The 23,464-nt window shown below is 40.8% G+C and overlaps 1 protein-coding gene across 2 annotated transcripts in view; it reads right to left on the bottom strand.

The window, feature by feature from the left end:
- Nucleotides 1–23,464, bottom strand: part of LOC134532544 (NADPH--cytochrome P450 reductase) — a 99,584-nt gene that overhangs the window by 7,931 nt on the left and 68,189 nt on the right. For both annotated transcript variants that reach the window (XM_063369044.1, XM_063369043.1), the window contains exons 4-10: nt 23,248–23,397; nt 7,063–7,187; nt 4,665–4,853; nt 3,963–4,090; nt 2,209–2,316; nt 1,379–1,512; nt 508–705 (exon numbers count right to left, since the gene is read on the bottom strand). In XM_063369044.1, the coding sequence (XP_063225114.1) occupies nt 508–705; nt 1,379–1,512; nt 2,209–2,316; nt 3,963–4,090; nt 4,665–4,853; nt 7,063–7,187; nt 23,248–23,397 (1,032 nt within the window). The remainder of the gene's footprint in view (nt 1–507; nt 706–1,378; nt 1,513–2,208; nt 2,317–3,962; nt 4,091–4,664; nt 4,854–7,062; nt 7,188–23,247; nt 23,398–23,464) is intronic.

Genomic DNA, 23,464 nt, shown 5'->3' with positions numbered 1-23,464 from the left:
TTCGTCAGTTATAATAATATCCATTCCTTTTGTGTCCACAAATTAATAACGGCGGTGGATGATTTTACTTTGCTGACAGTCCGTGTGGAATCTCTCACATGTCCACTGTGCCCGGGACATGATTATGATTATGCCGGTCCAGGGGTTTCCCCCCCTTTCTTTCGTAACCCAGCGCTCTTGGCCGATAGGCCCTACCGCCCTGGGGCCCCCACGGGCATGGATGCGGATACGCCGCATACGCAACCGGGAAGGGCGTTAGCGCTTTTGGCTATATACAGAGGCTGAGGCTATCCATCCCAGCTTATGTACCACCTCCGTCCCCTACCCCACTCAGCTCACCAGCAAGTTGGATGCTCCCTTAGCCCTCTGGAGTTGTGTTCACTTCTGGCGCCTACCCCAGTCTCCCGCCTCACGCCGGGACTCCTCAATCACCCAGGGAACCAGCGGTCCGGTGGAGGCCTACCCAACCTCTCCCAGCATGTGCCCGGGACGGTGACGAGCGCGCACCTTGGGGGAGGAGGAGATGGAGTAGTAGCGGGCCTGCAGGCGCGGCAGCAGCTCGCACAGGTGGTCCAGCGCCGGCTTGCACGAGGGCAGGTCCTCGAGGATGTGCACGATGTTGCGGTTGTCCTGGATGATCCACTGGGTGTACTTCTGCTTGCCCTCCACGCTGTTGCTCGACATCAGCCTCAGCAGCTCCTGGTCCTGAGAACCACCGACACCAGCTGTACGTCTCGGGGCGTGCACCACTGCCTCTCTCGAGGAGGAACATACGGTGATTCGACATTCCTTGAAGGGCCAGAGATTTGTATAAACAGGTGACTGTCATTCCTTGAAGGGCAAGAGATTTGTATAAACAATGTGACTGTCATTTCTTGAGGGGCAAGAGATTTACATAAACAAGCAACTAGTTCCTTGAAGGGAAAGAGATATGCATAAAACAGGTCACTGTTATTCCACGAAGGAAAGAGAGATGCATAAAACAAGTCATTTTCATTCCTTGAAGGGCAAGAGATTTGCATATACGGCCAACTATCATTCCTGGAAGGGCAAGAGATCAGCATAAACAAGTCACTTTTATTCCATGAAGGGCAAGAAATTTACATCAACAGGCGATTTTCATTTCCTTAAACGACAAAAGATTTGTATAAACAACGCAAGTACACAAGTCATTATGAAACTGGGAACTTTTTGTAATAATAATTTTTTTCTTCAAACATATTTCAACTTGGTACATACATGCTCACAACAGAAAAAACTAACACACCAGTAATATGTTTATAAGTACTTCTTCTCGTGAAAAAAAAAAAAAAAATAGAAGTCCATCAGTAATGTTTGAACTGGCGACGTGGTCGGTGCACACTGGCGAAGGCCCTACCTTGGGGTCCTGGGTGTACTCTATGATCTCCTTGAGGACGTGTGTGCGGGGGTTGCTCGTGATGTCCAGGTAGTGCGACAGGGCCGTGCGGTACGAGCACGGGCACGGGAACGGGTGCTTCTTCGTCGACTCCTCTGCGGCAAGCCAGCACAAACACCATGTTTCACGCAACAAGCGCAACAGCTAGCTAGCCTTTAGCTACTCGGATACATATTAGAGGGCCACACCTTTTTTTTCAAGCTGAAACTATTAAATGACTGGCTTCCTTACCTTACATACAATAACAATTTTTTATATGTTCAGCACTAGCCAAATGACTTGTCAGACAGAAATGATGTCAGACACAAGCAATTCATATAACAGTGTTCCTAAACAACTGACCATAAAACTTAATGGGACAGTAAAATTTCCTGACAAATTTTTATCATAATGATGCAGCCAAGATAAAAATAGGTATTTCAGGTAGAAACTAGTGGTGGGAGTAAAACAAATTTTGTGTCTGTGAAAGCTGTGACCAGCTACATAAAAGTTGCAGGAACAAGTTCCTACGACTGTCACTTACAGCTACTTCATAATCCTGAAGCTTCACAAACAGTATATCATAGAGGGATACCAAAACAGAACTTTTTTTTTAATGTACCATAAAACAGGGTGAACAGAAACAAATCTGAACTTTGGATTAAAAATTTACTTATTGTTTATTAAGTTAAAACAAACAAAAAATACTACCCGAAACTCAGGTCTGTATTGCCCGTCAGCTTATGATATAATTATATTATTTTATTTAAATAAAATTTAAAAATATATAAACATTGTGGCCGCTTACTCACCGTCGGTGTTGGTGAGAGTGATGACGGTATCCAGGTCGACAGACAGCAGCTCACCCAGCCTGTTCACCAGCTCCGTGTTGTTCTGCGGGTACACGGCTAGGTGGTCGCCTGGCAACAACCAACCACGACGTCACACACCAGCACACTGACTCCTCCGCACACGCCCATCAAGCTACGTGATACTACCGTGAACATCGTATCTCTCCAACAGAACTGTAATGACGCACGCCGGGGAACATTACAAGAGAACGAGGGTTCGGACGTTGATTTTAACAACTAACTCGGTTATTTCATAGACTAGACATGACTTGGACCGAGTTCAATAGTCTGCATATGTCCTGCGACACAACGTCACAAATTGTTCAAGTCATAATATATAAACGTGTTTTAAATAAATTACTTTTAAAAAAAAATTTTGTACACACTTTTACAACTTATTTAACTGTTTAAATGAAATTCAGACTAAGAGCTATCACATACTTTATAAGATAGACAATTTGCTAATTATCAACTCTGCGCTACGTGAATCTGTAAACTCAATCGCTAAACAAAACATTCTGATGCCGAGTCCAAAATCACTAACTGCACCCATGTTCACTTTAAAGTTATACAGTCTAGGGTTGCAACAAGACACTCGTAACTCCCAACCACTGGAAGTTACCTAGCTGATTTAATTCCATGTCATGCTGTACACGAGTACCAAACAATTCCCAGCTAAGTCTTGTGTGAACCTGGATTGCCAATTGCAACACTGGAGATGTGGTAGTTACTGAATTTAAACTGACAGATAAATATTCCTGTGCGAAGCTTCCGACTAAGCAAATCAATCAAAGCTCTTTTTAATGTTTGTTTTGACTCACCAGTAAATTTGCTGTTAGTTTTATTTGAAGGTTAGGTTGAGATGCAAAGCTTTAAAATATTGGAAACCTAAAAGTCACTCATGAAACTATTTACTTTAGTTTTGTTTTATTTTGCTTTGCTTGAATAAAGTTAGTTATGTAAAAAAAAAAATTGTTTGCTTATGAATGCTCAATATTTATATTATGCATTGTTATTTTATAATTTTTATTGAATGATGTTATATTTAAGGGCTGGTTGGTTAATCACTTAATCAGTTCAAAGAATACAAACATTAACCTTTTTTTTTTACTTCAAACTTATATTTTGTAAAATAAGTGAACTCAATCTTTGCTGGGAACAATATTTGCAATTTGATTCGACTTCGCAAATAATTTTAACATTTGATTTCATATTCACTTTGCATAAAAAAAACTAGCATTTGCACAGACCTACAACCATTCCAATTTTCTTTGAAAACCTTCGTAAAACTCACATCCAAACTTGCATTTAAAAATATTTTCCTACCTACATGGGCAAGAACATGTTTAAAGAAACCAAATGAGAAAACATGACAGAAGTATATTATTATTTGTGAATAAAAATAATGAAGATCAGATAGAAAACTCATCAATTGCAAAGTAATAGGTGGTTGGAATCTTCTTACCAGATGCATGGGTGCCAATGTATTTAAAGATAAAACATTTAATTATATAGTACATAAATGTCTTGAAATCTAGTTATGTTAACCTAGTGAGCAAAGTATTACTTACCCAAATATCTCTATTTTTTTATGAGTAACCTATTGAAATTGTATTTATGTTAAAACATAAAATTAAAGAGCACCTCATAACTAGTTACAATATGTTGTCTGGAACAAAAAAAGAATAGTTTAAGATAATATTTAAGATTCTCACCTGTTTCATATCGCATTTTGGAGTTCTCAATGTCAAATTCAATGTGCATACACGAGCGATCTCCAGTCTTGTGCAATTCCCTGTTCACCTTTATCTTCGATAAGAATGGGTTCTTGGCGTCAAATGGCCTGTGGACAAACGTAAATATTTTAACCAATATACACTTTTAACATTTTAAAACCAATGAATTACAGGAAAAAAACTTAAAGCAGCTTGAAACACACTTCAAAGTACCATGTTCCAAACAAACAGATAACAATAAACTGAATTATATTAGAAAAGGGTTTGAAGTTACATTGCGAACCCCTTTCCCCACAACGGGCACCCAGAATAAGGATTTCCTCACACACAAAATAACGTAATACTGGCTGAAAAACCTCTTGCGCACTATTGTGGCTCTAAGAGTATCTATGATTGGTGGCTAACACCCCTCATCAATTCATTAAAGTATAACTTGCTCACACTGTAAAATAATAAAAATTAGATAAATTTATAACCTCAACCAATGACATCATAATACCAGCGTTAGCTACACTGCCTACACTGTCCAACTGTCCACATGAAATAACTCATGCACGGCTTCTTTAAAACAAACTGCTGGATAAAATGTTCATGAGAGCATTTCCACAGGAAGACAATAGAAAAATTGTACTGTCAATACTAATTGAACAGTTTGTGTGAGCGAGGGGAGTGCCAACTCACGGGCGCTGGTTCTTGAGCGAGTGCAGGCGCGCCATCTCGCCGGTGTACACGCGGTCGAGGTTAGCGTCCGTGTGCTCGGTGAGGCGGTACTGGCGCACGCTCACGTCCTCCCCGGTCGCCTCGATGCCGAAGTACTCGCACACCACAGGCCAGAAGCGGTCCTTCCACGTGATGAAGTCCTCCTCGATGCTGCAACCGTCAACCATGCTCGGCCGTCGACAATGCCCCGGCAAACACACGACACTCTTTCAGGAATCACCAATGATGATGGGTATGAGGAGCACTAAACCCTTACTGGCCACAGTTTGTAGTACACATATGCTATTTATAGGGACCGGAAAAATTCGCGGATTCAATGACCTCTAGGATAGCCTCCATTATCCTCTGCATTTCTCAAGTAAACACGCGTGTTCATTGGGTACTAAACTGTGAGGCGTCTCTACCGGGTAGCTTGTGATTCGACGCTTCATTGGTCGTTAGGCTCTCATTGGCCCAGAGAGCTCCAGTTAAACTGCGAGCCAATAGCAGAACCAGCATAATTTTACACATGTTTGAATTTCAGCCTATCACGACATTAATTCGCGAATTTTTCCGGTCTCTAGCTATTTAATTTCATGGCTTCACAGACCACAGAACCTACCATTAGACCTAAGGTGAAGAAAACATTCACGGCCTAGTTCACTACTATGGCAAATGAATTTGCTCGCGTGAAATAATCTGGGATTTTCTCCCCAAAGTTACTTGGTGGACAGGAGTGTATGTAGGTGGATGGGGGTAGGGGGGATATATACCTCCTCCCCCTGAAATCCTAAAAAAATCTATCATGCTCACCAACAAACTGAACGAATTTGAAAGCAAACAGCAGGCAAAATATCCTTCCTCCACCCAACCCACATGAAATTCTGCGTATACTCCTGTTGGACTATGTTCACTGATACCGTACAACAGCAGCACAAAACAACCAGGAAATATATTTTTTATGCCTTATGTCAATAACTAGGTTAGATGTTTCAAAATAGAGATAACAAAAAAAAAATTCTAAATTTAAGATTGCAGGATTTGTTCCCCCTTATTAAAGGCACCTTTCATAGATACAAATAAATTATTTTGCTTGGTAGCTCAAGTACATGACTGAACACATGCCAAAAAGCTTGGCTTCTAGGCATAAATAATTAGGGTTTTTATTTTTTATTTGGGCTTAAAGGTCCAAACCACAGCAAGGTCATTATTGAGCAGTACAATTAAGACAGGAGTTGACTGTTGCTTGAAGTGAGGGACCCTCTCAGCTTTTCGCCAGGGTTCCCACTTCGCAGTATTGCACACCCATGACCAATTTTTTTTACTTAACCAACACTAATAGTCTGAAAAATGCAACAAATATTATATGTTTAATCAACTTTTAAATTTTATTGTTTTTGAAATTAACACGCCACTGTTGTGTTACTAAAGATTAATGACGAAATATATATCAAGCTTAACACATTACGATCCTAAATCTTAATATATATAAATCCAGTGTCCTGATGTTTGTTTCCAGTGAACTCTTCACCAAGTCAACTGATTTCGATGAACATTGGCATTAATGTGTAATTTTTTCCAACTTGAGAGATAGGATAGTTTTCATTTTGATTAATTGTCTTAATAATTTATAATTAATAATAAACTGATTATCAATGTTGATTGGTGTTATTAATCGTAAGTTTCGTAAGTCTCAAACAGATGGCATCTTAAATCAGGTTTTTACAGACAACTGTTGTACTGTCTGACATAAATATCTCATAGATGGCGCTACGTTTCAATTCAAATTTTATTTTTCTCCATATTGTGCACATTTTCGTTGATCAATGTACTATGTAACCTCGCTTTTTTTGTATTATTTTTTATTTTGTTCTCACATGTTTACAATTATTGATATCTATCTTCAGCTGTCAATCTACAGATATAATAATAAAACAAACAATATTAGCTAGAGAATCAGAGTTCACCAATTTTTATTTCAAGTTAAAAAATTTGTAAGGATTAATTAATTCTACCTTTCCTGCAAATTTTATAACATAAGTTTATAAAAATTACAAAAAAGATCTATGTATTAAGTGCTTGCTTTTTATTTTCTCATTTTGATTGAATTTTTACTATACTTAATTATTATTTTCAGTAAAATGCCACCAAAAAAATCGAATCTCACTCAGCCACAGCAACGCGTGGCCGGGTCTGCTAGTGTTATGTAAAATTTCTGATAGCAGCTGCTGTTTTGCAACCGACATTTTGTCGATTTCCTTGATTTATCCAGGTTTTCGAGACATGTTTCAAGTCGCCAGAGTGGCGGGTGGTATCCGGGGGAACCGGGGATGGGCGCGTGGCGGGGGGGGGGGGGGGGGGGAGTCATGCAGGCACTCACTTGGCGTCGTCGTCCCCCAGGCCCAGCTCGAAGACGCGCGTGGCCCCCAGCTCCTCCAGCCGCTTGTCCACGTACTTGCCCACCTCATTGTAGTGCTCGTACGTCTTGTTGCCCAGGCCGAACACCTGCGGGCAAACGCACTCTCTCTCTCACCCCCTTGCCCCAGAACACCACTCCCTACCATCCAGCCGGCCTCACGCCAGTCCTCATCATCGCCTTGACAACAGGGCCGCATTTAGGGGAGGGCAACCGGGGCGAACGCCCCGGGGCCTCCACAAATCCTTTGATATTTCTTTTTTCGCTGTTTTACCTTTACCTACAGTACTTTGTACATACATGATTACATTATTGTTAAATATTAATAGAAATATTCATTAACACTAAAATTTAATTTCAAATAATTCTTGTCTCCAATTATCCGATTATATTTATGTATATTTTTTTAAATACTGAGAAAATCTGCTTGAATTCACAATAAATTATTTATTGGAAAACTCGAATGAAAAAAATTGTTCATTTTATTTGGAAAATAATTTGGGGCCAGGGGGCCTCCGCTCCTCTGTTGCCCCGAGGCCTCCTGACCTCCAAATCCGGCCCTGCTTGACAACGTAATTACCACGAACAATCTAATTACCACGTAGTGACGAATAAATATTCCTGTGCGAAGCTTCGACTAAGCAAATCAATCAAAGCATTTTTAATACTCGTTTGGACTAGTCAGTAAATTTGCTGTCAATTTTATTTTAAGCTTCGGTTGAGTTGCAAAACTTTAAAATATTGGAAACCTAAAATTCACTCATGAAAATATTTAGTTTTTTTTTGTTTTGTTTTAGTTTTGCTTCAATAAAATTAGTTATGTAAAAAAAATTCACTTTTGTTTGCTTATGAATATTCAATATTTATATTATGCATGGTTAGTTTATAATTTTTATTTAATGATGTTATATATAAGGCCTAATTGGTTAATCACTTTTCAGTTCAAAGAATACACACATTAAACTTTTTTTTTTTACTTCAATCTTATATTTTGTAAAATAAGTGGAACTCAAACTTCGCTGAGTACAATATTTGCAATTTGATTCAACTTTGCAAATATTTTAAACATTTGATTTTATATTTACTTTGCATAATAAAAAAAAACTAGCATTTGCACAGACCTACAAATATTCCAATTTTCTTTGAAAACCTTGGTAAAACTCATATCCAAACATGCATTTCAAAATATTTTCCTACCTACATGGGCAAGAATATGTTTAAAGAAATATTTAAGGAAAAGGGGGGAGGGGTAAAGGCATAGATGACCGGCGGTATGTTGGAGAGCAATATTCTGAAAAATATAAGCCCCACCAGAAGGCCATCTTAACGCATTATCTGAAGTCCTCTAAGTAGCAGCTTACTTTTGTTTAAGGTCTAGTTGAAGCAAAACTTCTTTCCTGAGGGTGCTGAAATTTTCGAGCGTTACGAAAACTCCGATCGCATGAGGGGAATAATCAGATACGTGTTGGGTGCGGGATAGGGGGAGGGGGAACCGGTAGAGGAAAACAGGCGGTGAGGTAGAGGTAGAAATGACGCAGCATTCTTGCACACTAGCGCAACAGCATAATATTTAGCGCTCACATACTTGCATTCGTTTCCCTACACCTAATAATATAACAAGCAAGAAACTTCACTTCTGTCGCGCATGGACTCCACACATGTTTCAGAGGCTATCGAGAGTGGAAGGTGTGAGTTAGGTTAGGACCAGTGGCGGATCCAAGGGGGGGGGGGGGGGGGGGGGGCCACCAGGGGCAGGTGACCCCCTCCCCGAAAAACCAGTTGTCTGCTTTAATATTGCCGACAAAAATGATTGTTTCTGAAACCAATAAAATATTTTTATATAATTAATGAATTTCTTGTAGAATCATAAAATCTGGTGGTTGGATGTTATGTGTAGTGTGAGCAGATTAAATACAAATTTATTTAATTTTATGACATTTTTTTCTCTGGCTACTCTGAAATCCTAGAGTGCCCCCCTCCGAGGTGAACCTCTGGATCCGCCACTGGTTAGAACCGGGGGGGGGGGGGGGGGGGATCTCTCCCATCGCCGGGCAGACACGGCTGGTGGTTGGGGGGAGGACATTCGCGCGTGGGCACAGGGTTCAGCACGGCAGACTGGCCGCGAACTCCCGCGGACACAAACCGGTCCCTCCCCTCCCATTCCCAAACCCTCCCGGTCACATGACCCCGCGGCAAGCAGCGGTGCGTGCGACCGACACCGGGACCCCGCACGCTAACCCCTTCGCTCGCTAACTACATACATACCTATACTGTGCGCTACGGAAGTGAGACTCCTTGCTCATTAGGTGTACATAGAGATAATTCATCTAAATTTTCAATCAACCATCCACATAAAAAAAAGGGGGAAAAAAAGGGGGGGGGGGGGGGGGGTTGTCTGTATAATGTCGGTTTACGGACGATAATTTTACGTGATAACGTCACAAGAAAACATCGATGAAAAAATTTCATACCTTAACCTGTTTGATATTATAGAAGATTTTCTCGCACGGTGGTTTGGCCGGTTCTTGCACGCTCGGCTCACGCGGAACGTGACGAGTCATGCTTTTTCGTGCGTGCAGTCGGGTTTCATCGATTTATTTATAAGACGTTATCACGTCAAAAAGAATGATACTTGTAAAGATAATTGCACAAATCAATTACTCTTTTCCACACGAATAAATAAATTGTAGATTACGTTAAATTCAATTAAAAGAAAATATGGTAGCGTCAATTGTTACCAGTCACAACAACCGAGGCGTAGACAAACACAAGCTGCAATACGAAGCCTTCGTAGCATCACTGCTGCGTCATTTCTACCTCTCTCCTGCCGTCTCCCCTCCGGCCGTTACAACTGGCATGCAAATTATTTTAACCTCGGTGGCGGTGACGTAACTTTTGCTATGACAAACACTATAAAACAAAGTCATTTTTCTAACAAACTGCAACAACAACACGGCGGAAAACTTGTTCGTCAAGTGGCAAGTATGGAGATACAATAATAATTAATATTAATTTAGTTTTAAGCTTTTACGTTGAAGGTGATAACCACATGTCTTTTGTTAGTTTCAATCGTGGCATATCATAATTCGATAAAGGTGTTATATTAATTCCGGTACTCTCAGCCCACAGGTTAATGTGTAGCTATAACACTAAAATCGTGAGTTTCAAGTTTCGATGCCAAAATTTACGTGGGCATGCCCAACAATTACTTTGAAAGCAAACCTGTCAGACGGATTTCAAGAAAAATTGAAACTTTCTGACATGGACCTTTTGTTGCTTGTTATTTCGAAAAAGCGACGGACCACACAAAGCGAAGCTGTACACAACGTGTTCCTAGAGCTCAGCTGCCGTCCGACGAACAGGTACCCAGGATTGCTTTGTTGGTTTCAAAAAGAGCGCGTATCTCGCCGCGCGGTCGGGCCGACGCGACGCTCAGGGCACAAGGTCACGTGAGGTACATGGAGTGGGGAGGAGGGGCTCAGACCAAGACTGGTAGAGAAGAAGGTTGGGCCGTCTCGCCTGTTTTGAGTAACGGTACCCCGGAGGGTCGCGCGTGACGTCACCGCGGCGCATCCCTCTCCGAGTCTAGGGCTGACTGCCACGCATTGCCAGTTCCAGACCGCGATTTTTACCCGCCTTACTTCGGCATGAGTTCGTAGTTAGATCGGAGTGGTTTAAAATTATATTTATTTATAGTAGTTTCCTTATCCTACTTATGTTTCGGAGTTTAATGGTATTACAACCGCACAAACGGGAGAGCTGCGAGTTTTTTGTTGCTGCGATCAGTAGTCGCACGCCGTAGTGGATTTTTTTCGTGCTTCGTCGTGGATGTGACTGTGTAATAAAAATGCCCGCTTGTGCAGTTGCGACCTGCAGAAACGTTTCAGGTCGTGGTGACAGTGCGTTATGTTTTTATAGATTTCCTGAAGATCCAGACATTTCAATAAAGTGGGTGTTAGCTTGCAAGAGAAAAGACAAGTTCAATCCGAGGAATGTTAGCATTTGTTCGGATCACTTCGTTTCCGAGGACTTTGAAAGAGACTTACAAGCGGAACTGACCGGTCAGAAGAGAAGAAAAGTCTTGAAAAAATGTTCTGTGCCACATGCAAACATACCTAATAAAACTGAATGCACTTCAGACTATAGAGGAAAACGTCTTCGTTCGCGAAGCGTGAAGAGGAAGCTTGTGGAAGAATTACACAAATCTGTAAAGGCACGAAAATCGGACGATTCGGTGCATTGTAACACTGTACATGATGAACAAAAAAACTCCGAATTGTCAGTTAGTTGCAGAAGACGATGTGAACTCAGAGGCTTATTTGTCAGCGAAAATGCAAGCCATGGAAAATGAAATAATGATATTAAAAATGAAAGTATCTGACCTGGAAAATGAAATAATACGGAGGCGAGAATCTGAAAAGCGCTTGGAAATGGAAAACAAAATGTTGAAACAACAGTTATTGAAAATTAAAATTCTGCATAAGCGATGTCCAAAATTAGTTAAAACTGAATTGCGGAATATTTTGAAAAATGTTTTCACGCCAAAACAAATTGAAAGATTCATAACCAAAAAGAAATGCTGCTGGGGAAAAGAAGACATAGCAGCAGCAATTACTCTAAGATCAATTTCTCGGAAAGCCTATCTTTACATGAAAAATAAAGTAGGCTTGCCACTTCCGGGATTGTCAACTCTTCGAAAATGGACCAGGAATTTAAAATGTATGCCAGGAATTCAAACTGAAGTGTTAGCAGTCCTTGAAGCTACGACTAAAATCATGACTGAAACAGAGCGCATAACAATTCTGTCATTTGACGAGATGAGTGTAGATTCAAGATTATGTTACGACCAAAGTGACGATAGAATACTTGGGCCAAATATAAACGCACAAGTAATAATGGCTCGAGGACTAGCTTCAAAGTGGAAACAGCCAATATTTTACGACTTCGATAGAAAGATAACAAAAGATCTTCTTTTCGATGTTATAAGAGCGCTCGAGGAACGGCCATTTTGTGTCGTTGCGATGGTCAGTGACATGGGCGGAAGTAATATAGGCTTGTGGAAAGAACTAAATATAACACCAGCTAGTACAACGTTTGAAAATCCCCATAGTAGCCACCCTGTGTGGGTTTTTGCAGACATGCCACATGCCATTAAGTTGTTGAGAAATAATTTTTTGGATTATGGAATACAGCTCCCTTGTGGAACAGTTATTAGGAAAGATCATGTGCAAGCCATAATTGAAAACACAGAATTGAAATTGTCTCCAAAACTTACTCCTCTTCATATTCAGCTAAAAGGGAACACTCGCCAGAAAGTAAAATTTGCTGTTCAGCTGTTTTCGCATCACACAGCGACACGGCTTTCCTTGAAATATCCTGAACATCCAGAAATCTGTAACTTCTTTGAATTAGTTGACAAGTTTTTTGATGTTATGAATTCAAGATTTATTCACGATAAATGTAAGCCGTGGCACAGTGCTTTTGGTTTTCGAATTGAAGAACAATTGTCAATAATTACAGAAATGGAGGCGATGGTTCTTAACATGAGAATCGTAGGTCACAAAACATTGATGCCATTTCAGAAAGGTTTATTAATTTCTGTGCGATCTGTAATTGGTCTACACAATTATCTTCAGAAAAATAACTCACTGAAATACATCATAACTTGTCGCTTAAACCAGGACTTACTTGAAAGTTTTTTTTCGCGCCTCAGAAGCATCGGCGGTACTTACGATAACCCTACACCAACAGATTTCAAGTACAGGTTCAGACAAATGTTACTAGGATCTGAACTTCCTCTGCCACAAGGCGCATGTGTTGAAGACGATAGTTTGAAGCAAAAACCATATCTGACCAGCCAGATGTTCACCGAATTGAATTTAAACATTCCAGAAAACAAGAACGAAGAAAACGAGGCGGTTCAAGATGATTTGTTCACGCCCTTGACTACGTCATGGGAAGAGAATGAAGCATTAAGATATGTAGCTGGATATTTGATTCATGCAAGCGAGGACGCTAATCTAAAAAGTATTGAAGAAACAGAAAACAAAGGTAATTATCATAATTTTATTTGTTGCTATGATTTATTTTATTTTATTCTCTGTTTACTGTAGGATTGTGTGTTTTGATTTTTATAGATGGATGGATAGAAATACTGAGTCGCGGAAAATTGACTGTCCCGTCATCAAAATTTGTGAAAACTGTACAGCATGCTGAAGAAATATTTAAAACACATCACGGGTTAGGATTACAGAACGGAAAAGGTGTTGTGCGAAACTTTTTCGTGAAACTAGTAGAACATTTTCCAGATGTTAACAAAAAAGTTTTAATGAAGTTTGCAAGAACCAGAACTTTTATTAGACTTCGGCATTTAAATCGTCAAGCAAAAATTGCAAGCACGGAAAAGAAAAGCCAGAAGAAGCTTGCACAGCTTGTTCAGAAAACCAGAAATTAAGGTAACTGATATATTAATATTCGTCAATGTGCTTGTTTGAGTGACAAAATGTTATAACTGCATGCATATGAGCAATATACAATGGTATGCGCATTTTTCGAGCCATGGTTTATTTCTTTTTCTAGTCAATTTATGCACTCCCGTCTCGTGTTCATATCAGTAAGGCCGAATTGGTAATAAACACAGCGTGTAGTTTCTACACTACTTAAAAATGAACGTCTTAGTCTACAATATAGTAAATTATTAGATTATTGGTATTTGTATGACCGTCTTCAGAAATGCTCACTTAGTCACTTTAGGAGTATCCTTAAAATAAGTTTCAAACATACATAGTATAATTATAATATAATATAATTACCTTGCAAACAAAAAAACAAATACGAGTAGGTATTATTAGAATTTGTCCGACGAATCGCTTGCACGAGCATGAAACACGATGCGCATGAAACTGTTATTATGTATATATACTCGTAACAAAGTTATTTATTTTTCCTCTCCAAATTGTGACAGCCACATAACTGTGTGAGATATAAAGAAACTGTTTGATATGTGTTCCAACACAGTAGCTGTATCGGCGTGAAAACGAGTGAAAGATGTAGGTTTTGCCCTTAGCTGAGAGCTCAGCTGGCCGGTTCCTGCGCCGCAGTGACGTCACGAGCAGCCCTTGGAAGTACCGTTACTCAAACCGGCCCTCTCGGGCCAACCTCCTTCTCTACCAGTCTTGGGCTCAGACTAGCGCGCTTGACCCCTGCTATCTCGGCTAGACCCAGGCCAGATAACAGCGCCGCCCCGACCTCACTGAGACACTCGCTCGCTCGCGGGCGAACGCCAGCTAATTTTGGCAGCCGCGCTGAGTACATTAACAACTAGGTCGGAAATGCATGGCAATCTCTTGTTAGTTTCTTTTGTACTGAAAAAAAAAAAAAAAAAAACCTCACGTAGTTTCCCACTTGCGGCATGGATGGAACGAGGCTGACACAGGGGCATACCAGGGCAGGGCAACTGCCCAGGGGCCCGAGTCGACCTCTTAATTTTTTTTCCCATTTTGTCAAGTTTCCCGTTAAAAAATAATGGAATGCAGTGAGAAAAGAAACACTTAAAATGTAGCTAGCATAGTGCCTTTCGATTTCAATTTGGGTTATCACGATTGCGTACTAGGAAAAAAAAAAAGTGTGCGTGGAGTCGCCGTGCGACAGAAGTGAAAATTCTTGTTTATTATATTTTTGTGCGACAGAAGTGAAAATTCTTGTTTATTATATTTTTGGGTATAGGAAACATAATTCTTTGGTTGAGGTTGCAGATTATATAAATATATATAATATATATGCAATTATGAAAGTGTAATGTGTGAAAAGTCTGCAAGTATGCTGCGTCATTACTACTTTTCCCCTGTCATCTCCTCTACGACCAATACCCCCACCACGTACCTAACTATTTTCCCTCCTCTCCTGGTTCCTCTACCACATACCTACCTATTCCCTTCTTCTCCTGGTTACCCCACCATGTACCTAAGTATTCCCCTCCTCACTCTATTCCCCTACCATGTAACTACCTATTCCTTCCCCTCACAGTTTTCCACCATGTACCTACTTATTGCCCTCCACTCTCGATTCCTCCACACTTTACCTAACCATCCCCCCCTCACGGTTCCCCTACCACGTACCTACCAATTCCCCATAAACTCCTGGTTCCCCCACCATGTATCTAAACATTCCCCACATTTCTTGGTTCCCTTACTACATACCTCCTCCCGAAATAGTTCATATGTAATGGGGTAAGTGGGAGGAGGGTAATAGTTATATTTGGTGGGGGAACCGGGAGAAGGGAATGGTTAGGTACGGGAAGCCTTCTTTTCACAAACGAGAGAGCCAAAACCCGAAGTTCCCCGAAGTTCATGCTTTTTTTCCGTATCTTTAATGTAGCTATCCTAACCAAATCAACCGTCTACAATGTTTTAAAGTATTTATAATGTAGCTAACCTAACCTAATTGACCATTAGTATCCTTTTATCAACACCGCCATATTTATTTACAATGAACAAAAAAAAACAACCGAAGATGCACGATCGGGCGTTTGGCTCTCTCGTCAGTGAAAAGAAGGCTTCCCAACTATTTCCCTCCTGTCTCGGTTCCCCCAACCCGTACCTGCCACTGGACACGCACAAACCGGACAAACCTGTGGTTCCGGCCAGCCTGAAGAAAACGCGCTGTGAGACGAGATGTGTGTGTGTGTGGAGCAGGGACGGAATGAATTGGCGAGGGGAAATGGGAGTACCCCGAGAAAACAGGCGACGGCAAAGTCCGCCACTTTCCCCACTTGCGGAAAATTTTTGTTCGACCCCGCCTTGGTAGGAGGCGAGTGATCTTACCACTCAACCACCATGTCCATTTCCAACTGCAAAGCTTCACTCGGCACTTGTTTGCAGCTTGCACCATTGCACAGAAAGTTTGACGCGAGAACCCCCGTTTGTCGAACTTTATTGTTCAAATAATAAAATAACATATTATTATTAAAATCGTTTTTGAATTGTTTGCGCAAATTGTTATTAATCATATACATTATAGTTTAAAATGACAATGATATATAAATAAACCAAAAAGTAGTAATGAAAATGTTTATAAGTTTTTTTACGTACGTAAAATTTATACCGATCAATACTTTTGATATTCACTGGATCTTAAGGCCTACTTCATACCAGTAGGGTTCGAGTAGTAATAATAATCATCATGTGCCATTATTCGTCTGAAGCGACAAGGCGGTTCGAGGGTATCTTATTGTCTACAGTCATCCTTGAGCGTGACGTAAAATAATGACCTAAATACACAAAGTTTTAAGCCAACTGTCATAAAAGAGATACTGGCAGGCCTACTTCAGTAACCAACAAATCAAACTAAGTCGAGCGATTATTCTTAGCTCGCTGCTAATCCAACTAGAATACACCCAGACAAAAATACGTTAATTGACAAGGGTGAACGGGCTAAGGCTGATTACAAAAATTTCTAGATTAGCATGAACAGTCTGTGCATAGTTGGAAGGACATTAGTTTGTAAATGCATCGCACAATTCTAACAGCTTTCCTTCACAATCGATTGCACTATAGGCCATTTACAAGCTACTTGAAAAATTCTCTTCCGTGTACGCGTGTGGTAAACAACTCAGCGAGTGTCAATTACATAGCGTGAAATATCGCTTACTAGTTAAAATGAAGTGAAATGCGAGTTGCATCTCAACTAATTAATTATTACACTGTTTTCAAGTTGTTTTGATTATTTTATTTTTGAAATTATATTTTTCGTATCTTTAAAACCCTTAAAACAGGTTTTCAAGACTTCTAAGATGGCTAGCAAATATATAGACAGTGGCGGCCACAATATATTATTTTTAAAAAAATGCGAGCGAGTCTTTCAGTACTCGCCAGTGATGTGTGACATCTAACCTCAGTAACGAGCAAATTCATGTGATCTCATGTTGCAAATAAACTTATAGTACGAAAATCGGACATGGCATTTAAATTAGAATTATTAAAAATAATACCGAGCGTGATAAATATATGCAAATTGTGTTTCAACTAAACTACATTTCTTGACGCGAGTAATCAAATATCTATCATCAATTATATGAATCACCATATTTTTTTAGTCAATTGTAACATAACCTATTATTACTGCACTCGCCGACAGCGTAACGGAACAATGTGCGTAACGGGACACAGCGTAACGGAACAATGAGCGTAACGGAACACAGCGTAACGGAACAATGTGCGTAACGGGACACTTTTTCGTGCGTGCAGCCGGCGTTCATCGATTTATTAGACGTTGTCACGTCAAAAACTCTATTGGCTGAAGTGTAGTGTTTGCATAGTGGAAAACAATTTTAAATTGTCATTTTTTATATCATAAAAGTGACTTTTCAAGGACGGGGATTGTTATTCGTACTCAGTGACCATCATGAGACGTTATCAAGCAAGGTTCTGGGCGGAGCGATACGGCGACGGCGGGGTTACCAAGTGAATACCACTACGACGTCACAGCTGGCGTGACCTCACCGCTATCACGAGCTTATCATCGCAACCGTCGGTGCGCGCAACCTGCCCGCTCACTGCTGCTCACCTTGCGTGAGGCCCGTCTGACAGGCAGAGTGCCGGCCGCCAGCTGAGAGACAGAGAGCGAGCGAGAGCGGGAGAGAGAGACAGTGAGACAGACAGAGGAAGAGAGAAACAAACAGACAAAGAGAGACCGACAGACATAGAGAGAGGGAGGGAGGGAGGGGGGGGGGGTGGGAGGGAGGGGGAGAGAGAGAGACAGTGAGAGACAGATACAGACAGAATAGAATATAGACACACATACATAAAGGAAGAGAAAGAGACAGACAGATAGAGAGGAGACAGACAGACACACAGACATAGATAGACACACAGATATGGAGACACAGACATAGAGGGGGGAGAGAGAGAGAGACAGAAAGAGAGACCGACAGACAGAGAGGAAGAGAGAGAAAGCGACAGACAGAGAGAGAGAGAGAGACCGACAGACAGAGAAACAGTGATATCATTCATCATTCCAATTTCACGGTTACGATTTAGCAAGCACAAGAAGGGGCTTTTTAATTTCATGAGGAAAAAAAGGGGGGCAAAGGGGGGGGGGAAGGTAGCAGCATTCGAATGTAGCACGGGGCCTTGTCCCTGCCGCTGACGTCAAAGTGACTTGTAACAACTGGGCGAGCGTCAGAAGGCCGCAGAGAAGAAGACCCTGGCCGAGCCTCGCTGGCCGCACCAACTATTTACCTGCAGCGCTGTCCACACCGGACCGCGCGTGGATTGCTTCATCCACAAACTAACAGCTGGGAATTACGAGCGAACACAATGTCAGTGCGACATAAAATCGTGAACAAACAAAAAGTGCGCTTACTTATGTGGGTTGGTGTTCAGCGTAACCTTGCTGGGGCTCCGGATGGATGTACGAAGAAAAAGGGGGGATGGTGTTTCAAGACTTTTTTGTTGTGTAACATCTGAGCTCTCGGAGTATGGCATATTGTGGGAGTAATCATGTGAATGAGACGGAAGTCCAGGAACGGAAACGTGTAACAACCACGGCGCTGCATCAGTGGCGGATGACGCGAAAAAAGAGTTCACCGATACAAAGGGAAATATTTAGAGTATTAACTGTTTAATGAATTTAAACAATATTGGCAGTATTTTGATAAAATTCCTTGTCATGAATCAAGTCCAAAACCGGGGTTTTGAACTTTTTTTTGACGTGACGTCTAATAAATCGATGAACGCCGGCTGCACGCACGAAAAAGTGTCCCGTAACGCACATTGTCCCGGAACGCTGTGTCCCGTTATGCTCATTGTACGCTTGCTCCGCATCTATATCTCTTCCACTCGATTGGAACCATCGATTTGACTTTTTCGAGGCACATTAAACTTGAAACATTCCCATTCGTTTCCTACTTTTCCTATCATCGTCCTATCCTTAACAGAATAACACAGATTGGAAGAAGTTACATAGCAAAAGTTAGTGTTAAAATAATCTCTTCGTTAAAGTAATAAACATTTTTGAATTAATGAGTGCAAATAAAAGTAAATTTATCAATTACATTGTAGATTTCATTTCACTCCTTCTTTGTATCCATACAAAATAGTGATAATTCAATAAAAATGATTCAATTTTATTCATAAAAGCAGGCAATCATTTCATTAATGTTTTGTTATGACGTTGTCACGTTAAACTATCGTCCGTAAACCGACTTTACAGACAACCAGTTTTTTTACAATTATTTTTTCTTTTCTTTTATCGGAGTCGTTTCATTATTTAGTTCAAAACATCGCTCTGCAAACAGAATGGTTCGATAGTCGACGTCGCTGCTCCGGCAGCGGAAACCACGTGCGAGGCGCGTCAAGAAACGTTGGAAACACAACTGGCGTATATTTTTATCGCGTTCGGAATTATTTTAAAGAATTCTACCTTAAATTTTGTGTTCCGAGTTTTGTTATTATAAGTACAAATTTGCAACATGAGAACGCATGAATTTGCTCGTTACCGAGGTTCGATGTCACACATCACCGGCAAGTATTGAAAGAATAGCTCTGGCTCATATTATATATATATATATATATATATATATATATATATATATATATGTTAGGGTTTACTCCGATAGAACGAATTACAAGTCTTTTTAACAGAATGAATGCACTACCTATACCTTACAACTTACGCGATTAGTAGAGCCACGGAATTTTCGCGCATTCATTTAGTTGCAAGATAGAATGCAAGCCTCCACACTGTCGCACTGTGTTCATGATTGGACCGCAGTTATCTGGACACGCCCCTCTACGACCGTGAGCCAATGATGTCCAGCTAGGAGAGAAGTAAGCGAATCAGGTAGTGCCAATTAACAAGGATAAAAATGATCTCGCTAAGAAATAAACCAATGGGAAAGTAAACATGGGTCGAGCACACCTATAACTTTGAATTCTATCCTGAGGCCAGAGGAATACGCGAAATTTCCGGGACTCTAGCGATTAGTTATGGCTAGAGACCGGAAAATTACGCGTATTAATTTCGTGATAAGCTGAAATTCAAACATGTGTACAATTCTGCTGGTTCTGCCATTGGCTCGCAGTTTAACTGGAGCTCTCTGGGCCACTGAGAGACTATCGACCAAAGAAGCGTCGAATCACAAGCTACCCAGTGGAGACGCCTCACAATTTAGTACCCAATGAACACGCGTGTTTACTTGAGAAATGCAGAGGATAATGGAGGCTATCCTAGAGGTCATTGAATTTGCGAATTTTTCCGGTCCCTAGTTATGGCCACAGTAACGATCAGTCTTTCTTAGATGTTTATTTTACATTTATGGGGTTTGCCGAGTTGTGCTTTAAGGAGGCCCGACAACACTATTTGCCCCCGGGTCCTCGGTTCCTCTCGACGGCCGGGTGACCTTGGGACTGTGGGTTCGAGTGGCAACCCTGGCGTGGGCTCCTCAAGTGGGAAGCCTTATTTTCACAGACGAGAGAGCCAAACGCCCGATCATGCATCTTCGGTTTTCTTTTGTTCATTGTAAATAAATATGGCGGTGTTGATAAAAGGAAAGACCATAAACGAGGCAACGGTATTTATTTGTTATTGTTTTTAGAGGAATACCTAACTGTGCTACAAAAATTCCTCTATTTAATACAACTTGCGCTGATACGAAATTCCAAAACGCGTACGAGAAATCGCCGTTTATTCATTAACATACATCTGTACATTGGTGCGCCCGCCGCAATATTTTCGTTTGCCGTGTGTCCGTGAATGTTTATTTTGGACAACTCATGGTAACTAATGGTCTCTTAGGTTAGGTTAGCTACATTATAAATACTTTAAAACATTGTGGACGATTGATTTGGTTAGGATAGCTACATTAAAGATACTGTGAAATCATGTAAACGGTTTCCTAGCGCTGGATAGCTACATATTAAAAAGTTATTTGCTAAGACACCCTTAAAATGATTTTACAGTATTTTTAATGTAGCTATACTTACCTAATATAACCAACCATCCACAATGTTTTAAAGTATTTATAATGTAGCTAACCTATCATATGCTTCTTTTAATTAAAAAAAAACCAGACACGGTTATATCTTCATTTACTGAATAATTCTTTAAATTACTTCTTGCTAATTTTAAGAATGACATCTTATAAGTTAAACCCTCGCATTTGGAGAATAAATGCCCGCGAATTCCCCCCCCCCCCCCCCCCAAATAAATACACCTGTTGTGGTACAGAAAAAAAAGAAGCGAGCATGAACTTCGGGAGTGGTTCTCTCGTCTGTGAAATGAAGGCTTCCCACCTCAAGCATTGAATATATATAATGTTATAAGTTATATATATTCAATGCCTCAAGTCGTCCCCCATTGGCTCACCAGTATCTCCGGCCAAACACCGTCACGCTACCACCCTCCGGGAAGAAACTAACTAAGGCGCACACGTGCTCAAGCAGATGGATGTGTTTCACGGTTCGTTTACGTTCGGGCGAGACGTCTGCTCGCCAAGCGCGAAGGCGGATCTTTTTACACACGTTTTGTAAATATCGTTAAAAACTTCATTAGATTTGCGCAATGAAAGAAAATATGTTTTGCAAATCTTTTTTTCCAAAATACACTCGTTACTGATTGTTTTCTTTGAAAATAAAGAAAGGGGAAGAGAGTAACGCGAGACAGAGGCGAGTCATTTTAACAACTGAAAAAAAAAAAAAAAAAAAAAAACCGTCGTCCAATCACGGAAGTAAATTACACCGTAAGAGTCTCGCTTATACGTCATTAACGGGCAGGCAGACAGTCTGCTCATCCGAAAATGTCAGATAAAAGGACGGTGTTTAGACAAAAAAACTATTTGACGTCAAGCTATGTGATAATTTTACACAATACGAACATTATAATCTTGTGTTACAACAGAATAGAAAATAAATTTATTGGAAGTGAAAACTTCTTTAGCCGTGTTGAGCGATTTTTGGTAGGGGCAAAACTTACGGGTTCGCGTCACCGACATGCTAGTGACGTGTTGCGCCAGACTGGCGACGCGCACCGGCCTGTGTACATGTACACGCATATATACACTCATACATTGTATAATATACTCAACTGTATCATGTGCGTGTTGGACTCTTTTTTTTGGATGGGTAAAATCTTGTGAGTTCGCATCACCGACATGCTGTAGTAGCAGTAAGTGAAGTTAATTTGACCACGTGAATACATGACCTAGGTCTGACATCACTGGTAAGTCACAGCTAGGAAATGAATTTTTACGTAATTTTTTACATACCACTGACATATGCTGACTAAAAAATGATGTAAGGATAAATGATGTAAGGATAAATGATATCATGCTGACATCGTACTGATATAATACCAAAATCATTTTCTTATGTACACTGTGACGTAGAAATGATGTCATATTACACATTTACAAACAAAGTTTTAATTTTTCGCTTCTGTTGACAGTCCCCATGACTGGCTATTTTTTTGACGTGATAACGTCTTATAAATCGATGAACGCCGGCTGCACGCACGGAAAAAGCATGACTCATTGTCACGTTCCGCCTGAGCCGAGCATGCGAGAAAATCTTCTATAATATCAATCAGGTTAAGGCGGGCTTTTTAACTAATTGTTCGTGATTATATTTAAACAAATTATTTAAAATTAAATTTTGCAAAAACTGTAAATAATATTTGAAAATTAAAAAAAGTATACAATTTTTCATCAATGTTTACTTATGACGTTATCACGTGAAATTATCGCCCGTAAACAGACTTTACAGACAACCCCCCTTTTATTTTTTGGCTACAGCTACATGGGAAGCCTTCATTTCACAGACGAGAGAGCCCAACCGAAGTTCATGCTCGCTTTTATTTTTCTGTATCTTTAATGTAGCTATCCTAACCAAATCAACCGTCCACAATGTTTAAAAGTATTTATAATTTAGCTAACCTAACCTAATTAACTATAGTATCCTTTTATCAACACATTTACAAGGAACAAAAAAAAAAAAAACCGAAGATGCACGATCGGGAGTTTGGCTCTCTCGTCTGTGAAAAAAGGTTTCCCACAGCTACATTCTTCCTCCTCCTCAACAGGTCGGGCGAGACGCGGGAGCGGGGCGGGGCGGTGCGGGGCGGCGCGGAGCGGGGCGGCGCGGAGCGGGTACTCACGGCGTAGTTGAGGCCCGACAGGTCGCCGTCGCCGCTCTGCAGCCACTCGTAGAACTCCATGGCGTTGTCCGTGGGGTCGCCCTCGCCGTACGTGGCGAGGCAGAACACGGCCAGCGAGTTGGGGATCTCCTTCAGCGCCGTCAGCTCCTCCTGCGGGCACATCACCCTTCTTTGACGTGACAACGTCTAATCAATAGATGAACGCCGGCTGCACGCA

This window comes from Bacillus rossius, chromosome 6 (genome assembly GCF_032445375.1).
Source record: "Bacillus rossius redtenbacheri isolate Brsri chromosome 6, Brsri_v3, whole genome shotgun sequence".
Classification (NCBI taxonomy): Eukaryota; Metazoa; Arthropoda; class Insecta; order Phasmatodea; family Bacillidae; genus Bacillus; species Bacillus rossius.
This window is presented reverse-complemented; position numbering and strand designations above follow the sequence as displayed.